Genomic DNA, 20,579 nt, shown 5'->3' on the forward strand with positions numbered 1-20,579 from the left:
GTTGGTCTAGGTCATCCTCACAGATGATGACCCTCAGCTCCATTGTAGCATCCTTTGGGCCCTAGAACTCCCACTAGGGGTGGTGCCTCATCTTCAATGGGAGGATCCAACAGCTGATGAAGGTACGGATCACCCTCGTCCCCATTAGGGCCTGGTCCTTTAGGTCCTTGATCGCATCCAACAAGTAGGGCATCTCTTGCGTGTCCTCCCTGGGCGGTAGTTCCGCCCACAACTCTAGGAGGTCACCACACAACGGAATCCCCTTTCCTATATGCACACATACGAACCATCGTCAAACATTTCTGGCGCCATTGCTAGGGACATAAATCTAGTAGCGATGTTAAGAAGTGTCAACAAGTATTTCTGGTGCCGTTGCTGAGGAAGGCAACTGATGCTTCTTACTAATATGTCATTAGGTTCACCTAGCTAGTTCTCCATCTTAGCAACCATCTTTTCCTTTTCATTTTCTTTTTAGTTACCTTCTTTTCTTCCTTGCATGGTCATGTCCAATAGGACCATCCGTGAGTTTTCTACCCCTTCAGCTGCTAATGTAGCCACTGGCCCTGACGTCATCAATGTGGACACTCATTTTGAGCTTAAACCTGCATTGATCATGATGGTGCAAGCTAGCCCTTTCTGTGGTGAAGCCCACGAAGATGCTAATGCACATCTCCAACATTTCTTGGAGATCTGTAGTACTTTTACCATTAAGGGAGTGACCAAAGATGCCATACATCTTCGTCTTTTCCCCTTCTCTTTGCTGGAAAAAGTGAAACAATGGTTCTACTTGAACCACAATGCTGTAGATACCTAGGACAAGTGTTCCAATGCTTTCCTAGTTATGTTCTTCTCGATGGTTAAGACCAATGCTCTTCACAACAAAATCTCTAGCTTTCAACAGCAAGCTGATGAGTCAATTCCCAAAGCCTGGGAATTAATGCAAGAGTATGTCGCTGCATGCCCACACCATGGTATGGAAGACTGGCTTTTGATCTAGAACTTCTACCATGGCTTAGTTCCATTGGATAGGAGCCATTTAGAACTTCTACCAAGGCATTGATCGAGAAGATGGTTTCCAACCAAGGATGGAGTGATGAATGACTACAGCCCCACAAACGAGGTATACATTCTCTTAAAGAAGCTAACATGCATGCAACCAAGGTAGATCTGCTCGCAAAGAGATTACAAAATTGCGAGAAAATGAGTGCCCAGGAAACTATACAAGCCATGGACACCCACATGATGTGAAGTTTGTGGAGAGACTGGACATTCATGCAATTTCTACCCCGAGACCCATGAAGACCTCAACTTTGTCAATAATGACAATGGTTTTTGTCATAAAAATCAAGGATGGAATCAGTGCTCCAACAACCAAGGAGGTAATAATTACAATAATTATTTGCAATGTCCGAGTAATCAAGGTAATAGTTATCCTTTTCTCAAAGATCATGTTTATAGTCAAGGTAGAATGACTGATAGTATAAATAAGAAACTCCATGCTAATGACAAGATGTTGGAAAACATAAATGCTAAATTGGATGATTTTTCTTCCGCTATAAAGAATCAACTTAGCTTCAATAAGATGGGAGAAACCCAATTAGCACAATTAGCAATTGCTATCCCATCTTTTGAGAAAGGAAGAATTCCTGGCAAGCCTAAAGAATTCATGGAGATCGCCAACCTCATCACATCAAGGTATGATTTTGGTTTAGATGGTTGGGGTATTCCTATTAAGAAAGGTAATCCTGGAAGTCCTATTATTACTTGCTCTATTGGTCCTCATACTTTTGAAAATGCAATTTGTGATCTTGGATCTAGTGTAAACGTAATGTCTAAGGAAACTTATGAAAACTTGTTCTACACTAAATTAGCTCCAACTTCGGTCTATTTGCAACTAGCCGATCAGTCAGTACACCATGTGGAAAGAATAGCCACCGACCTTCTAGTCAGAATTAGAGGAGCTTATGCCCCAGCTGATTTTGTGATATTAGACATGCTAAATGATAGGGATGCACCTCTCATCCTTGGCCATCCTTTCCTCAATACTGCTAATGCTTGGATATATGTGGCATCTGGATGAATTCAATTCCACTTAGATGGAAGGAAAGAAACATTTGATTTTGCCTCTAGAAAACCTGTCTTTTATGAGAAACAGGAAAGAAAGAAGCAATCCAAAAAGGGAAGAACCAGAAAGCCAAAGCCAATTGAGGAGAAGGAAGAGCCTGGCAAGAATAAGACAAAGCCAAGAGGGACATGGCGCAAGATGTAACACCCGAGGTGTTTGTCACCAGTTAAGCAATGGGTTTAAGCTCAAACATGACATGTTAAGTGGTGATGAAGGTGTCAAGATCAAATCTACAAGAGTGAGCTCCAACTTAAACTTGGGCAACACACATTGCTTGCATATTGGCCCTTTTCGGATACATACCTAAGTAATGTTGAAGGTGCCTCTTTCATGTGCCTCACATCAATTTCCACCCACAAGGATGATTGGAAAAGTTTCATGGAATTTGGAATCAAGAAGTCACATGAAATGATAAGTTATAATCTTTCTTGGATTGCTTTATTAAGTGAATGGAATGATAGGTCATCAAACAAACATTGCAACCTTGCTCAAACAACTCTACTTACATTCATGAACAAAAGTTATGAAGGGTTCGTGTTGAGCTAATATCAAGAAAAGATCTCAATTGGTCGAAAACCCTAATTCTAGGGTTAACAAGATGTTGTTTTGACCAAGATGAAGACTTTGTTCATGTACCAGATATGAAGTTTGGCCTTTAATAATAGTTGAAGTTTGAGTGGAGTAGAACAAACTTTGTTTTTTGACCTAGAGCCAGATCAACTTGGAACTAAGTCAAATCGAGGCTCGAACATTGAATTGGCAGGTGTTTTCAGTACTTAGAAATTTTTCTAAGTCTGGAATCCATTGTCATCGCCATTGGCATTCCACGTTCTCCAAATTTTGTTAAGCAACTCAATTTTGTCCAAAGATAAAAGTTGGAGTGTAGCTGATGGCAAAGAGCATGTATAAAGATGGCACTCAGTTGACTTCATTTTGACTATCAATTTTTGGAAGTTGTTAATCGTCGTTAATGCATCGACAATGCTATCTTGGAGTGTCATTAACAACTAATAGGCTACCCTAATGGCTATGACCCCTTAATCAAGTTTGTAGAGCATCAGAAGAAGAAGAATTTTGCTTCAAGGCCCATAGCCCAGTTCGGAGCAGAGCTGGCCCAAAAACGGACTCCAAGGCGGGCACAGTGACGCTCACCACCTGTTCGATGAAAGGGACATCGTGGCAGCCATGCAGCAGAGCACGCGCCCCATTGCTGTCGCGCATTCCACCTCCGCGCCATGCGCCGCCCTGCTCCCTGCGCCTCCAAATGCGGACGCCCGAGCGCCCGAGCGTCACCACGCCTCCCTCACTCGCCCTTTCTCGCTCTCTCGTGCTGTGACGCCACGCGCGGCCACGTCCGCCATGGCTGAGCTAGCCGCTGTCGCATCCCCACCATTTCGGGCTCCCACGCGTCCTACCGTGTGCGCCACCATCTTCTCCGTCATGCGCCGCCCCTCCTACACCCCTTTTCCGGTCACCTCGACCGCCGTGGCGCCATCACCGCCGAAGCAGCCACCGGCGCTCTGCCTGCTCGCGCGGCCAACAGGCCACAGGCCGCCTCCATCCATGTCACGGCCACCTGGAGGCGCACCTGGATCCTCCTCTGCTAGAGCCTACAGCAGCACGTCGCCGGCGCCGCCTCAGCCGGCCGGAGCCACGAGCCGGCCGCTCCCCTGCGCTACTGTCGAGAGGAAGAAGAAGGTGGACCATGTGTGAAAAATAGAAGCTTCTCCAGGGGGTTAAGTGAATAAATAGTGACTCAGATGAATAGTGCCGGAAAGGATCAGTTTGTTTGCTTTTAATTTATGGAAACTTCAGGGTCCCCAATGCAAGGTTTAGATCTCTTTTTCTTTGATTTAGGCAGATTTGAATGATCCACTTTGAAAATTCGTAGTAACTAGTAGAAAAATCGTAAAATAGTAAATGAGGACATTTTGGAATCCTTATGAAATTATCTATGCACTAGATCTATAATACGGCATGATTTAGTTTAAAGTTTTTGCTGTAAAAATCAATTTATGCAGTTAGGTTTGTACTACTAGTTGTGTCTTGTCTTTTTCATAACTGTAGTTATTTTTCTCAAATAAATGTGAAATTTTTATGGAGTGCTCATCAGGTGATTGTTGTTGTTTGGTTAAAATTTAAGTAGTTTAGGATTTATATTTTAAGAGTTATAAAAATAACAAATGCCCTGTATTGCTTTGCTCCTACTCTGAACAGTTCTGCATGTTTGAATTAATTGGCTCAGTTAAGTTATGAATCATGACTTGATGAAAATACATGAGTTGTAGTACTTTTCTTAATCTTTCGAAAAAGTTAAATATCATGATTTTTTGTTAAGTTGATCTTGAGTTATACTTGCTTAAATCTCTGTGGCTGTTTCTGCCCAAACCCAGAGAGGGTTTCTTTGTTCTTACTGTGGGGCCTTCTTAATAGTAGAATTAGCTTTAGGTGTTTACAACAAAGTTGTTTAGAATTTTCTAAGATTTATAAAAAGTCTAGAACCACATTTATTGGACATGTATAACTCCATTTGTAGTTGTTTGAAGTGACATGTCAGTTTCTGTCCATGTTTTAGACAGAGATGCAATTATTGGATGAATTGGACTTGTTATCTGTAGAATCATCTTAAGATGATAATAGGAAAGTTGTAGATAACTCACTTAAACATCTTGTGTTAAATTTTCATGGCATTTGGCCAAATATTTTGTGAGTTATGACTGTTCTAAATTGGCCTTCAGAAATTGTAGTTCTCTGGAATTTCTGGACCAGATTTGATAAATGTGACTGTTTGACCTTTTTAACTTGGGAATCATGCTGAGATTATTAAATATGAATTGTAGAAAATTTCATAAGATTTCCATATTGTCTTATTGCATATCTTTTGGATTAGTACAACTCTAGTTATAAGCTTGTGAAGTTGCATGGCAGAATCTGTCCAAGTCTGGACAGAGGTGCCCAATTGTGCTTGATTTACCTTGTTATTTGAGGAATCACCTTGTGATGATAATAAACATGTTTTAGACAATTTAATAAGCTTTCTAGAAAGTCTAGGATCACCTTATTTGGATGTCTGGATCTCCAGTTATGAATAAAACAAGTTACTGTTGTGCCGCTATCCAGCTTTCTACACATGTGCTAAGTGATTGCTTTAGCTTGCTCTTGTTAACTAAACATGTTGGTTAGTTCTTGATCGATGCATGTGTGCAATATCTGAACTTAAGTTCAATTGTGTGCCATACCTAATATGCTTACTATTCCTCTATAATAGGTTGTGTGACATGTAGTTAAATAGTTATTGGTGTCTATGTCTTGCATAGTCTTGTGTTTGTCTCGAATGCTATTATATGATGCATCTTATATTACCATTCTTCATATTCATGCACTTGCATCTTGCATCTCATCTAGGTACGCTAGATGAACCACGTGAAGGATGTGAGGTTGGAACCGAACCCGAAGACGATGTATGGTAGACTTTTCCCGAAGATGGAAGGATCCCTGGAGTGCATGCCTGAACAGGAGATGCTCACCAAGCGAGCGTCATCTAACAAGCACTGACCTAGTGTTGGATTCCAGGCAAGCCCTGGAGCATTCTAAGTCTCCCAGTATTTTACAAAATATTACTCAAGTTCTTATGATTGCTGCATTAGGTTATAAGAGTTGATTGGAACCACTTGATGCATATAAATTCCTTGTCCAGATATATACACCTTTCACCCTGTGTAGGTCTAGGATCGAATATATGCTTAGCCATGCTTAGACCGGTAGAAGTCAGGTGATTTCCTGTCACCTGCGAGATATAGGTGGATACCGAAGCATGGTTGGCTATATTTGCTATCGTAGAAAAGAACCATGGGGTAATATAAATCAAGGCCGGGCGGAGTCTATGTGTAGGTTGACTCATGTGATTCCGTCTGTGCCGATCAAGGACCGTACTGTTGTTAGAACTTCTGACAAGATTGAACGCATGCCTATCACTTAGCTGGCCGGATAACTCGTTCCGACCGCGAAGCCGAGTAGCTCAACTCAGGTCGGGCCTCGTTCTGTTGTGCGCTCCTTGTAGGGAGCTAGACTGAGCCCAAGGGCAGGCTAGGCCTAAACGTCCTGGCATTTGGTGTCCCCAATTGTGCAGCGCGGTACGAACCCACGAAATGTGGACCTGAGTTGTACCAAAGGTGACCTAAGGTGACTAATAATCTGGTCTACGTGGGTTTGTGTTAGGAATAAATTCCTAGCTGGTTGAAATCGATTCGAATCGCCGTCTCTCCCGGATAGTGAGAAACTTGGCTAGCTCCAGCATCGTAGTAACTGTATTGTGGAACATGATGGTTCGAATGAATATGGAATTACAATACCTGCTATGGTTACTATTGTATGCTATTAAAATGATATACCACATGTTTGGCATAGGATAGTTGCTAATTTAGAGATGGATAGTCATAATTAACTTGATAACAGAATTATAATTGTATACTTTAGTTAATTGCTTTTTATTCAAAATGTTGTCAAGCTACATCCACTTATACAGCCTTGCATGATCCTTGGAGTCAATTTTATTTCTAGTTATGACGGGTAAGTCTTGCTGAGTACATTCGAGTACTCAGGGTTTATCCCACCATGTTGCAGGTGAGGTTTTGACCTGCTAAAGATGGTGGCTAACCGCCGGTGGGCTCGGTGACTCTATGTTATCTCTCATCTATATGCTTTTATCTGAGGATGTCACTTATGTTAGCAATGTATTTGAAACTTATATTAATGTAATCATTTGAAAGCTATGTTGTTTTCACTAATCGATTTTGAAACCCCAAACCTGTACTATTAATTGGGAACTCATTTGTAATATTATTTCCGCTGCAACTCTGTGTATGTGATATGTATTTGCTTAATCACGCGATCTTGGTTGTGATGTTGATTTACCGAGGTCTTTCGGGACATTCGGCGGACTACCTGTACTATTAATTGGGAAGTCATTTGTAATATTATTTCCGCTGCAACTCTGTGTATGTGATATGTATTTGCTTAATCACGCGATCTTGGTTGTGATGTTGATTTACCGAGGTCTTTCGGGACACTCGGCGGACTACCGGGTTTATATAAGTGAAAGTATGCGCGTGTCAACGTGTTAGCGGGGACATCCATACTTGATCTTGTATAAACTGGGTGGTTCTGTCACACAAGAAGAAGGAAGCATCATCTACATCATCGTCGCCTGATCCTGTGAACATCTCTAAAGAAAACAAGGAGGAAGAATTCCCATACAAGGAAGAAGAACCCCCGCACAAGGAAGAACAATAGTGAGCCGGTACTAGAATGCATGGTTTTATTGCATTGCATTTAGCATAGGTTGCATTTGCATATTTCCCTTTTCAACTTTGCAATACATGTTAGGTTATTAGTTGCATTGCATGTTTACATTTTCAATAAAGGTACTTATGAGGTACTAGCATTCATAATAATATAAAAAAATATGAGGTACTTATGAGGTATTTACATTAATAAATAAGGAAAGATTCAAGAAGAGCAGCCCAAGAAGAAGACTCTAGCCTCTACAAAAGGCAAGTTTGGGGGAGAACCTCTCCCGCTCAGGTATGAAGTTATTAACACCGTCTCTTTTATCTGGATTAATTCTTTGTATTGAAAAAAATGCATGATATATACAATAATAATAGTAGCATAACAATGATAATAGAATATGAATACAAGTATGCTATTATAACCATTGTAGAGGAGAATCATTAAAGCTGCCTTAAACACTCTTGCTATGAAAATTGATGTTAAAATACCTTTTGGAAGTGATGAATAATTGCTCTATGATACTTTGCAAAAGCTTGCTATACAACCCTTTACTTGTCAAGTTTGGAGCATGCAAAATTAGACTTCATCTTATGTTGACTGCTTTTGTGGGTTGCGAATGCTAGAACCAAGTATAGGCTTTTGCAAGATATGTGTGGCAAAGATTAGAGTAATTCTTTTTAACTTGTCTGAGGAATAAGTTGAGACAACCTAGAGTTTGTTCTTACAAAAAGATAAAAACCCTTGCTAGAAGTTCATCAATGGTGAAAAAATTCCTACCAGAGCCAAAATATGCTTTCTGGTATGATAAGCCTACACAAAAAGCTGCTTGTTTGTTTTGAGCTTTGTCAATCCTTATTGATCTGAGTAGAGAAACTTGTCATACCTTTTGATCAAGATCACATACACTCCATATTGATAGATATGCTACTTCTACACTAGAAGTATACAACCACCATTCCATACTTATGCACCCTTGCTCCATAAGAGACATATGTTGAAACCCCCTCTAGCTATCTATCATTATAAAGAGAGGCATGGGCTACCAAAAAGAGAGAGAGAGAAAAGAGCAAAAGCTCTATAGTTCAAAAAAGAGAGAAGAAAAAGAGAAGAGAGAAAGAATAAGGTGGCCATGCCCTCTCAAAAAGGAAGCTAGAGGCAGGGAAGTTCTCAAAAGGAGTACCACTTCCACCAAATACCACACACTTGCACATCTTGATCATTTTGTATGACTTGTTGCTCCTTGTGATCCAAGCATTTGACTTAGCAACAAATTCAATTCAAGTAAGCCTCACTTTTTATTCCCTACCTACGAACTCCATATAAGCCTTAGAGTAAGAGAAAGGTGTGGCAGAACCGACCAATTTATAAGAGCACAAGTACAATGGCAACCACCGAAGCGATCGTACTGGCATACTTGAGCCCATATAAACCCGGTAGTCTGTCGAGTATCACGAAGGATCTCGAATTATCCAACACACTACCAAGATTGTACATGATTCAACATACAAGCCACGTGTTACATAAGTAAACAAGTAGTTCATCATACATCGGAGTACAAAAAGAATTATTACAACCCAAGTTCAAATAAGTAGTAGCGGAAACAAAGTAGTTTTTAGACCAACATCTCACACCATTGTTCAAATACTTGCCAGTCTGTGCTCACATCCCACAAAAGCATCATAGATTAGATAAGTAGAAGCGCCTTGCCCATGGCTTACTCCTCGTCTATGGTGGGAGAGAAGCAATTCTTACAATATCCATGATATATTGTGTTATTTGCATCAAGTCAGAAATAAACCCTAAGTACAAGAAGATACTCAGCTAGACTTACCTATCATAAACCAAAAATAAAATGACACCAAGGATCATGCAAGGCTTTATAAGTGGAGCTAGCTTGACAACATTTTGCATAAAAGCCACTAGTTGAGCCATACATTTTATAATTCGATAACCAAGTTAATTATAGCTATTCATCTCTAGATTAGCAACTAACCTATGCCAAACATGTGGTATTTCATTAGTGATAGAACAATAGTAACCATAGCCAATTATTATATCATTCTCAGAACCATTCTACTTGTCATTAGTACTATGATAGAAGGAAGCTCAGTCAAGTTTCTCACTATCCGGGAGAGACGGCGATTCGAATCGATTGCAACCAGCTGGGCAGTATTCCTAACACAAACCTAGGTCTACCAGCCATGGTAGCCTTAGGTCACCTTTGGTACAACTTAGGTACATATTTCATGGGTTCGATTAGCGTTGCACAATTAGGGACAACCAGCTGATGGGGCGTTCAGGCCCGGCCTACCCTTGGGCTCATGTCTGGCTCCTTACACATCCTTACTACCATCTAGAGTGCACACTCTAACAAAACAAGACCCGGCCTGAGTTGAGCTACTCGGCTTCGTGGTCGGAATGAGTTATCTGGCCAGCTAAGTGAGAGGCATGCGTTCAAAATGACCAAGGACAAACAACGATGCGGTCCTTAATCGGTGCAGATGGAATCACATGAGTCAACCTACAACACTCCATCCGGCCTCGAATTACAACATCCCATTGTTCGTTTACATGATAGCAAATATAGCCAACTGTGGTTCAGTGTTCACCTATCTCTCACGGGTGATAGGAAATCACCTGACTTCTACCGAGTTAAGCATGGCTAAGCACATACTCGATCTTGGACCTACACATGGTTCAAGGTATATGTTTGGACAAGGAAATTATATGCATCAAGAGTTTCCAATCAACTCCTATAACCTAATGCATCAAACATAAAAGGACTTAAGTTGATATTTGTAAAACATAGGAGGCTTAGAATGCTCTGGGGCTTGCCTTTTAGGAAAGATGTTGGCCTATGATCAGGGCACTCTAGTAGTTCTTTTGGAGCCTGCTCCTCACTTTTAGGAGCTACCTGCTATGGTGCCTCCTGATTTTCCTCCTCATCTGCTTTGAACTCCAAGAGGGTGATTCTTTCGGGCGATCCTATATGCATGAGCACAAAATAAGATATCATGGATGCATATGTAATGACATGGATGATATGATATGAAGAAATGCATAATCATAAATATCTTTAACAGCAAGGCATTAGGGTGTTAACAAGATTAACTTTCTTTTACTGAGTAGGTGCATATCTATTCTCTAGTACAAGAAACATACACTCACCAACATGTAGAAAAGTATAATGGTTGGACCTAAATCAATTGTATATAGGCCTTTATTAATTTATATAATTGGATGAAAATTGGAACTGCTACTTTCAGTGCTCAGAAAATTCTAGAAGATTTACAGTGGCTTATACATGTTCTCAAGAGACCACAGTTAAAATTGCATGCCATTTCGACAAGTACAACAACCTCTACAAAAATGACAAGTTACATGCTCTATAGTCACTTAAATTACTTAGCATAGTGAAAAGCATCAAGCAACAGATTTACTATTTTTCTTACATTCCTTATAATATCAGAACACTATAGAAATTATTTCATGTCCATAGGTCACATACATCTACCATAGTTAATTTCACAAGAACTAGCATTTAATTAAGTCCAAATAAGAAAGCATATCCCAAGCATGTTAACTATAGGTTTCATATTTTTCATAGCTACAACATGTCAAAACATGACTAACAAAATTGGAATCACATTTTTAGAATATACCAAACTCAAGTTATGCATTTTCTAAGATAAATGGAAACAAACAAATTAATAAAATAGGGCATAAAACTATATCATATATCAAGTTTCATATTTTTACCAGATAGTACTCATCAAGATGAATCCAAAAAAATTTGGTTCACTTAATTTGGACACTCCTACCTCTAGATATGAATTTTTGAAGTTTGAATCAATTTCTAAAAAAGAATAAAGAAAAACATTGAAAACTGAAATCGCTACGTGCACCTGGCTCACACAACCGCTGCGACTGACTGCTAGGCCCCGTAGGTCAACAGGGCCCACTTGATAGGCACACAGAACAGGGCATGGTGGTTAACCGGGCATAGCTCATCGACGGCGAGGTCACCGGCGGTGAGGTCACCACCGTCATGTTCCCCACCCTCTCGCACATCTAATGGTACCCTCGATTAGCTTGGCGTATCACTGGAGCTACCTTGCCGGTGGTCATGGTGGCTCGGTGACGGATTCACCATCTCCGGCGATGACACGGCTAGGCGAGTAGGGCTACGGCGTCAGGAGGTCTTAGTGGAGCTCTAGGGCTAGGTCTGAGCTATGGCGAAGCGGCGGTGAGCTTCGGCCACGTGCATGGTGGCACGACAACGCGAGCACGGCGACGGTGAGGTCACCGTTCTAATGAGATGGCAATCGTTGATGGTATTCCATCATGGGACAAGCTACTAGAGTTCACAGCGGCGCTGAAATGCGCGTTATAGGGGAATGACGGGGTGTAGTCAGGGCCAGCCGCGGCGAGCTTGAGTTCATGGCCTTGGCGGGCGCACATGGTGCGGTCACATGTTCCCATGTCGACGTTGCGGTAGCAGTTAAATAGGCTACAGCCTTAGCATCTAGACCCTATAGTTATGATGGATCAAGGTGGAGGGAGGTTGGAGGAGCAATGGTGGTGGCTGGCCACGAGTGAGCTCGAAGCTCAGCAGCGCAATGTGGCCTCACCTGGGCTCGAACAGCTACAATGGCAGGTTGTGGAGGTAGAGGAGATGGTTGCGAAGCTATGGGCAAGATGGATTGGTCACAGGTGCGACGGTGGTGGCGCGCGAGCATGGCGGTGGGGCACAGCGATGGCGACGGCGGCGTGGCTTGGCTCTAGCGTGTGTGAAAGAGAGAAGGAGAGTGAGAGAGTGAGTGAGCACGTGAGAGCGAGGGTGATCGAGTGCTCGCCTTTGTGGCGTGGTAGGTGCCACGACATGTGCGGTAAGGCCGGTTTGAGTTCAGATAAAACTGCTTGAAACTCAATTTTCTCTCCACCATAACTCCTAATCCGTGCAGCGTTTTGGTAAACCAATTTCACTATTTTGTAGAGATACATGAGTACTACAAGTTTGCTTAAGGAAGTATTGTCTAAGTCGAACTGGTTTTCAAACTAAAAATTACCAAACATAGGTACTTTGAAACTATAAACCGTCCTAGACAGAAAAATTTGTAGGGTTCCAAAACAACATCAAATTGAAACTAGTGAGCTCTATTTGACCATGTTAGGCGCTGAATTAGCTCATGACCCTTAAATAAAGTTTGTTACCCATGTCAAGAACTACAACTTTTATTAATGGTGCACTATCATACAAACACTCTATGCTATAGTTCAACTCTAGTCAAAGTAGTATCATGAAAAATGAAGTTTTGAGTAAACCATGACTTAGAAGCAAATTTGGCCCATGTCATGAATACAAGCATGGTTCCATTTTGTATCCTAGATGTGTCTAAGGTGTTTTTGTGACCTCACAACAATCTCTTGCATTGGTCACACATGATCACAAGCATATACATGTATATAATCAACATCACATGTAATAATATGTAAGAATAAGATGAAATTTCATATGCTCAAGCTCTTGAATGCTTGGATGATGCTTATGCTCATGAAATGCAATGCTTAACACTAGGGTGTTACAACCCCTCCCCACTTATAGAAATCTCGTCCCAAGATTTATAAGACCTACCATTTTTCATAAAAGTCGGGATAAACCTCACGTAGGTAATCCTCTCGTTTCTATGTGGCATCTTGTTCACTATGGTTATTCCACACCACTTTGTAGAACTTGATGACCTTGCTCTGAGTGACTCTTTCCATTTCTTCCTAAACTTGTATCGGTTTCTCCTCATAAGTCAAATTCGATTGGAGTTTAATATTGGTGGGTTCAATAGCTTCAGCAGGTACGCAAAGATACCTTCTCAGCTGAGAAACATGGAAGACATTGAAAATGGCTCACATTTCTGGAGGGAACTAGAGCTTGTAGGCCACTCTTCCACTACGCTCAATGATTTTGTGTGGGCCTACATACCTAGGTGTAAGTTTTCTTTTCACACCAAACCGTTGTACTCCCTTCATAGGTGATACCTTCAGGTATACGTAGTCTCCTACCTCAAACTCAATAGGTCTTCTTCTTTTGTCAGCATAGCTCTTTTACCTAGACTGAGAGGCTTCAATGTGTCATTAGATAATATGGACTTGCTCTTCAACTTCTTTGACAAAATCAATACCATAGTACCTCCTCTCCCTGGGTTCAACCAGTTCAAAGGAGTTCTACATTTTCAACCATACAAGGCTTCCAAAAGAGCAATCTTGATGCTCTCTTGATAACTGTTGTTGTAGGAAAACTCGGCTAAAGGTAGCCATTTTTTCCTTGAACCCTTAGAAGAGATCACACATGCTCTCAACATGTCTTCTAAGATGTGATTCACTCGCTCAGTTTGTCCAGAGGTTTGAGGGTGATAGGGAGAACTTCAAACTAAGTTGGTGCCTAACTCTTTGTGCAAGTGCTCCTAGAAATGAGCAGTAAACTGAGATCCTCTATTTGACATGATGGTTCTTGGTACCCCATGCAAGCGTACTCTCTGAGCTATGTATATTTCTACATACTGATGCGGTCAATAGTTGTTTCTTAAGGGAATGAAGTGCGTGGATTTGGTCAATGGGTCTACAATTACCCATATCAAGTCAAAGCCCTTTTGAGTGGGTGGGAGTCCAACAATAAAATCCATGCTGATCTCCTCTGACTTCCATCCTAGAACAGATAAAGGTTGGAGCAATCTGGTAGGTTTCAGATGATCCGCTTTGACCCTACTGCAAGTATCACATCTAGCAACATAGGCTACGATTTCCTCCTTCATCTTTGTCCACCAAAAACATGTTTTCAAGTCTTAATACATTTTGCTACTACCAGGATGGATAGACAATTTTGAAGAGTGAGCTTCCTCTAAGATTTGGTTTCTAAGCTCATGATCCTTCGGTACTACAAGTTGGTCCTTAAACCATAACACACCCTTTTCATCCAACCTAAAATGCTTGGTTTCCTATTCCCTCATCTTTCTCTTAATGTGAAACACACCTACATCGGTCTTTTGAAGTTCAATGATCTTGCTCTCAAGTGAGCAACTAACAGTGATATTGTGTAACACAGTAGGATGTAAGAGATTAAATCCATCTTCCAACAATGCTTCCAAGAAATTACAATGAGACTTATGGCTTAAGGCGTCTACAACCACATTCGCCTTGCCAGGATGATAATGCACTTCTAAGTTGTAGTCCTTGATTAACTCTAACCACCTCCATTGTCTCATGTTTAGTTCAGGTTGAGTGAAGATATATTTGAGACTTTTATGATCAGTCTATATGTGACATACCTTTCCCAACAAATAATGTATCTATATCTTCAATGCATGAACAACTACGACAAGTTCTAAATCATGTGTAGGATAGTTGACTTCATGCTTTCTCAGTTATCGAGAAGCATAGGCAATAACTCGACCTTCTTTCATAAGCACACACCCTAAACATGTACTCAACGCATCACAGAACACATCAAAAGGCTTTTCAATGTCGGGTTGTGCTAGAACAAGAGCAGTAGTTAGCAAGGTCCACAGAGTGTGAAAAGCAGCCTCACACCCCGGAGTCTAATTAAACTTTTCATCCTTCTGAAGTAATTTGGTCATGGGCTTAGCTATCTTGTAAAAATCAGGAATGAAACGACGATAATAGACTGCTAGCCCTAGAAAACTTTGAACTTCATGAACCAAGATCAGGGCCTTCCAATCCATGACCTCTTGCACTTTAGATGGGTCTATAGAGATTCCATTTTTAGAGAGTATATGACCTAGGAAAGGTACTTCCCTTAACCAGAATTCACAATTGCTAAATTTTGCGTATAATTTATGCTCTCACAGTCTGGATAAGACAAATCTTAGATGCTCTTCATGATCTACCTCATTTTCTGAGTAAATCAGGATATCATCGACAAACACGACCATGAACTTGTCAAGCTGAGGCATGAATACTGAATTCATCAAATACATGAAGTATGCAGGAGCATTTGTCAGTCCAAAAGACATGACCAAATACTCATACAAGTCGTACCTAATTGAGAAAGTTGTCTTAGGTACATCTTCTGGCCTAGTCTTAATCTGGTGATAGCCTAATCTCAAGTCAATCTTAGAGAATACCTTTGTTCTTGCTAGTTGATCAAACAAAATATCAATACGAGGCAAAGGGTACTTGTTCTTAATGGTTACGGCATTGAGTGGCCTATAATCCACACACATCCATAATGACTTGTCATTTTTCTTCACAAACTAGGCTGGACAACCCCATGGAGATGAACTAGGTCAAATGAGACCCTTGTCCAAATGCTCTTGTAACTGTATTTTAAGTTTGGCTAGCTCATTTGGTGGCATCCTTCTTGAGATAGGTGTTGTACCTGGCACTAACTCAATTCTAAATTCCACATCTCTATCTGGCGGCAAACCAGGCAACTCATTCAGGAATACATCAGGAAACTCACATACCATTGGAATATCTAAGAGAGTCGTGGTCTGGATAACACAAGACAAGTTTTGAAGATCAAAACTCCTATGAAGTGGCACTAGAAAAGCACTACTCCCCTTTGGTTCCCTCAACATGATGGTTCTAGTTGAATTGTTAATAAGAACTCTATGACCACTCATCCAACTCATGCCTAATATCACATCTATGGCTAATCCTAGCAATACTATGAGATCCATAGTGTACTTCCTCTCTTGTATGGAGATAAGCACATCTCTAACTATTTGGTTTGTAGAGATAGTAGCCCTAGTTGAACTTATACTATAGCTACCCTTGTCTACCTCAACTATCTTCTAATCATGCTTAGATGCAAATGTCTGACTCATGAATGAATGTGAAGCTCCAGAATCAAACAAAACAATTGCAGGATGTTGGTTCACGAGAAACATACCGGCTATAACAACCTTTCCCACAGGAATTTCCTCCACCGCAGTATAATGCACATACCCCGGGCGTGCCTTAGCATTGGCCTGCCTTTGATTACCCTAACTTTGATTACTGCCTTTCTTAGGATAGGGACACTCTTTGGTCTAGTGACCTATTTAATTGCAGTTATAGCATGGCTGGTTGTTTCTCGGCCCTGCTAAGCTACCTTGGCCTGCATTTCTTTTGGGTAGGGCAATGGTGAAAGCCTTGCGATATACTTTGTGCTGCTAGTTGGGTTGCATCTTCTTCTAGAGAGGCCTAAACTTAGGTGCAGAGGGAAGAAATTGGGGTCTCATTGTCATAGGAGCTTTTGACTAAGACGAGCCTGATGCACCTGTTTTAGCGGGTCGCTTGCGGCTCTTTGCTGCAGCGTGCAAGCTATTTTGATTTTCTTGGGTGAGAGCATGACTAACAAATTCATTATAGGTTGCACACCTAGAATTGGCCATGGTATTCATGAATTTGGTGCCAAGCCCACACTTGAAGCTCTCTATCTTTTTCTCCTCGGTGTTCACAAACTCTGGCGCATACCTTGACAAGTTCTTAAAGGCATGCAGGTACTCATTGAGAGTTTTTGTCCACTGTGTTAGCCTCATAAACTCAGCTGCTTTCATCCTCATCAGCCCTGGGGGCACATGGTGTTCCCTAAAGGCTGTCTTGAACTGCTCCTAGGTAACATTGGTGCCAACAGGTAGGGCAGACAGATAGTGAGTCCACCAAATACCTGCAGGTCCCTATAATTTATGGGAAGCGGCCTTCATCAGCTTGGTAACCCTTAACAGATGAAATTTCTGTTCAATGGTGTTTAGCCATTCATCGGCCTAAAGTGGCTCCTCTGCCTCTTTGAAGATAGGAGGCTTGGTGTCTAAGAAGTCCTTGAATGTGCTATATTCATTTGGCTCCAAACCCTGATTCTGCTGGCGGGCACGGGCTATGTTCTGCACGATATGGTGCAGTGTTTCCTCCATGGCTCGTTGGTTTCCTAGAAATTGCATGAAGAACTCATTTGTTGAGGGTGGTGGTGGTGGTGGTAGGTCATCATCATCACCACCCTGACTGGTACCAGCCCTAGTGCGAGTGCGAGTCATCTACAAATTACAACAACAAGTAATTATTGGGTGATGCTAAGAGATTGTGGAGGAATTGCATAATCATGCTGTTGGGTTCATAAACCCAGGGTCCCTCATGGACCGGCTTCCCAACAAAGGCTTAGCTCAGCAGACGACGTGGAAATTCCAAGGCTGGCCCAAATACCTAATCAAAAGGCCAGAAGGGCGATCCAATCTCTGACCAGAAGGCCTCGCTAAAAAGGAACAGCACTCGCTTCTGACTCCAGCCTGTCTCTCTGACCGGAAGGCCTAGCCAAACACCACTTCTGACTCCAACCTGCTTCTCTGACCAAGAATGCGCCAAACCCCTGCTTACAGCTCCTCTCCGACCGACGCAATCAGAGCCGTTTGGGACCAACCGACCGAGGACGCCTGCTTGGTAAGGACCAGGAAACGGATGGAGAAAGTAAGACAAGGGCACTCAAGACAACTGTAATACCAAGGACCATGCCTTGTACACCTATCGGACAGTACCCTGCGACCTTCCTAGCATGATAGAACCCAAGCAGTGTTGTAGGCACCGATATTTTCCCTACAGTGTTATGGGCGCCATCAACTCCCATACCAGACAAACACGGTAAGGCTCCCCCACATGCATCTAGGCATCAATAGTGTTGTGGGCGTCAGCATTTACCATACCAGGTGAACATGGTAAAACCCCCTACATGCCTCTGGGCATCAATAGTATGGCAGGCACCGACGTTTGTCATATCAGAAGAAGACAACGCAACCTCCCATGTGCATCTGACTTTAAATAGTATTGTGGGCGCCTACCATCATCTTGTACCAGTCGGTGTGGGCAATAAGACTTAGTAGCATATGTACTCTATCCCTCTCACTTGTAAGGCCATCCCCTTCATCTATAAAAGGGGATGCGCTCTCTCCCAATAGACAGATCCATCAGTTCACTAGTACACCACAACAGAACCACCAAGTTCAAACCTCGAGCACACGCTCAAACACTTAGCACATAGCGGAGCTCCCGTCACTCTTGGCCCTTCAGACTAGAGTCCGACCGGACCTCTTGTACCCCCCATCTTTCTCCCTTCTGTTTGTAACCCCACAGCAAACTTCGAGCACCTGGGCTCAGGAATAAAGTCACCGATCGACTCAAACTGGACGTAGGGCATGTTGCCAGAACCAGTATAAACCCTATGTCATTGAGTGCTAGGCCACATCTGATCACAATGTACAGCAAAACTACAAATATTTACGTGTTGGTCATTTTCTGCACTGATAGTTGGCGCCGTCCGTGGGGAAGATGCTGTACGTTCACACTTTTGGTCATTAGATGGCCCACTTTTCTGCCATATTTGCCATGGCGGGCTCAAGTGATATGACTCGCTTTGGCTCACTAGAGTTTCCCGCACTCCCACCTGTTGGGATGTGGGTTCCACCCATCTTCGAGCCATCCTAGGCCTTCCTCTTTGGAAGCCTAGACTTCATCACCGACCGGCTCGACGTACTACACCTCCGCGAGGAGGCAATTGTTCCGGTGCCCATCGGAGGGACATCCTCCATTAGCTCTAGGACACACGATGACTTCAACGACGAGGCACCTACGCTTCATTCCAAGCAAATGCTCTGCTCAAACCCCATTGTGAGTAATGTACATATTGTTATTTACTTGCTATTTACTATCTTTCGCCTATTATCCGGAGGGACCCCACTGTCCCTGTTGTGATCGGTTCCTTTATGGCCTTGCATCCCCCATGGACACGTACGCCCAGGGGCTCTAAAGGCTACTGGCGCTGCCCCTCTCACGTCCAAATTCGTGGGGATGGCGAGATATGCTTCCACCTATTTCCTCAACCTCATGGATGACGATGTTGAGAGTGATGGCTCCAGCATCGGCGACGTGGCACCTAACCACCGTCCATCCTGGGAGTGCGCTATGGCGGATGCTCTAGGATAGCCTCCAGTGGTAGCGGAGTCCTCGCTGACTCACACCCCTCCAGAACCTCGTGCGGGGACCCTCGCGCTTACATGAGAGAACGGCAAGGGGCTATGACAACGGCGGCATAACTAGCCACCACCTGTGCCAGCGCGCTCGGCGCACCATGCTGTGCCTCGTGCACGTAACCCAACGAGCGGCGCCCGGGGTCACGCCTGCTAGGTCCAGCGCAACATCATGGATGGGGGGAACGATCCCCCATAGTTCATTGAGGCTAGCCAGAACATCGCCGCTGCGACAATGCTTCAACGTGGCCTCCTCAAGGGGTCAAGGACGAGCACGGGAAACTCACCGCCATGGCGCGGCATAGGTCAACCTTGACCGCCTGCTAGACAAACTCAACCCTCTCTTGGGCCTCCTCAAGCTTCATCGACGGTTTGGCAAGATTGAACTCCATGGCGAATCCTCTCCCCCCAAGGATGTCCCAGAGTTGACACTCCTGCGTATCCTGAAGGATGAATCGAACCTTCATTGGGTCCTTGGGGTAGGGCCACACCAGGTCAGTCTCCTCTAGCCTACTAGAGGGCCCAGCCTCCGACCAGACCACCGCCAGCTCCTGCGACGGCGCCGGCAGCTCCACCTCATCACTTGATTCATTGTCGAAGGGGATCTCCACCACCTTTGTTTCACGGGTCACCAGCAAGCCTTCTGACTCTGTCTCAGACGCATCTCCCCTTAGCACCTCCAGCTCCGACCGGGAGGGTGAGCCATGTGCCCCCCCACCTAGTGAGGCAGGGAGCCTGGTCTCCCTCTCCTCTTCTACTACAGCCGATGGAGGAAGGGCCACAAGGGATACCTTCGACGCGGCCTCTGCCATCACCACCAGGATCGCCGCCAACACCGTCGCCATCGCTGCTACTGTACTGGCGACCGACCCGAGGGGCGCTGCCCTCAAAAGGGAAGGACCTGCCACCACCACCCTACTCTACCCACCGCTCGCCATGGCGCACTGCAAGGTGGGCCTCCAATCCTCCCGCATGGGAGTTGGGGCGATGCTCAGCCCCGTCAACATCTGGTCACTATTGAAAAAGTACAGGTCAGTCACACTCCAAAAAACTCAACAGCAAGATCGAAAAGAAACAAAGAAAGGCATACTGGGATGTAAGCGGTACGACTCTGAAACTCCGACCCGATGTCAACAGGCCCGTAGGGCGAGGAC

The 20,579-nt window shown here is 43.3% G+C and overlaps 1 protein-coding gene across 1 annotated transcript; it reads left to right on the forward strand.

The window, feature by feature from the left end:
• Window positions 1-3,310: 3,310 nt before the first annotated feature.
• On the forward strand, window positions 3,311-3,838 carry LOC136480045 (classical arabinogalactan protein 9-like). Its single transcript, XM_066477716.1, has one exon. It carries the CDS (start codon window positions 3,311-3,313, stop codon window positions 3,836-3,838), a length of 528 nt encoding a protein of 175 aa, XP_066333813.1.
• Window positions 3,839-20,579: the final 16,741 nt, after the last annotated feature.

This window comes from Miscanthus floridulus, chromosome 9 (genome assembly GCF_019320115.1).
Source record: "Miscanthus floridulus cultivar M001 chromosome 9, ASM1932011v1, whole genome shotgun sequence".
Taxonomy (NCBI): domain Eukaryota; kingdom Viridiplantae; phylum Streptophyta; class Magnoliopsida; order Poales; family Poaceae; genus Miscanthus; species Miscanthus floridulus.

Coding starts and splice junctions, on each gene's coding strand:
- LOC136480045 (XM_066477716.1), top strand. CDS start 3,311: ATGCAGCAGAGCACGCGCCCCATTGCTGTCGCGCATTCCACCTCCGCG.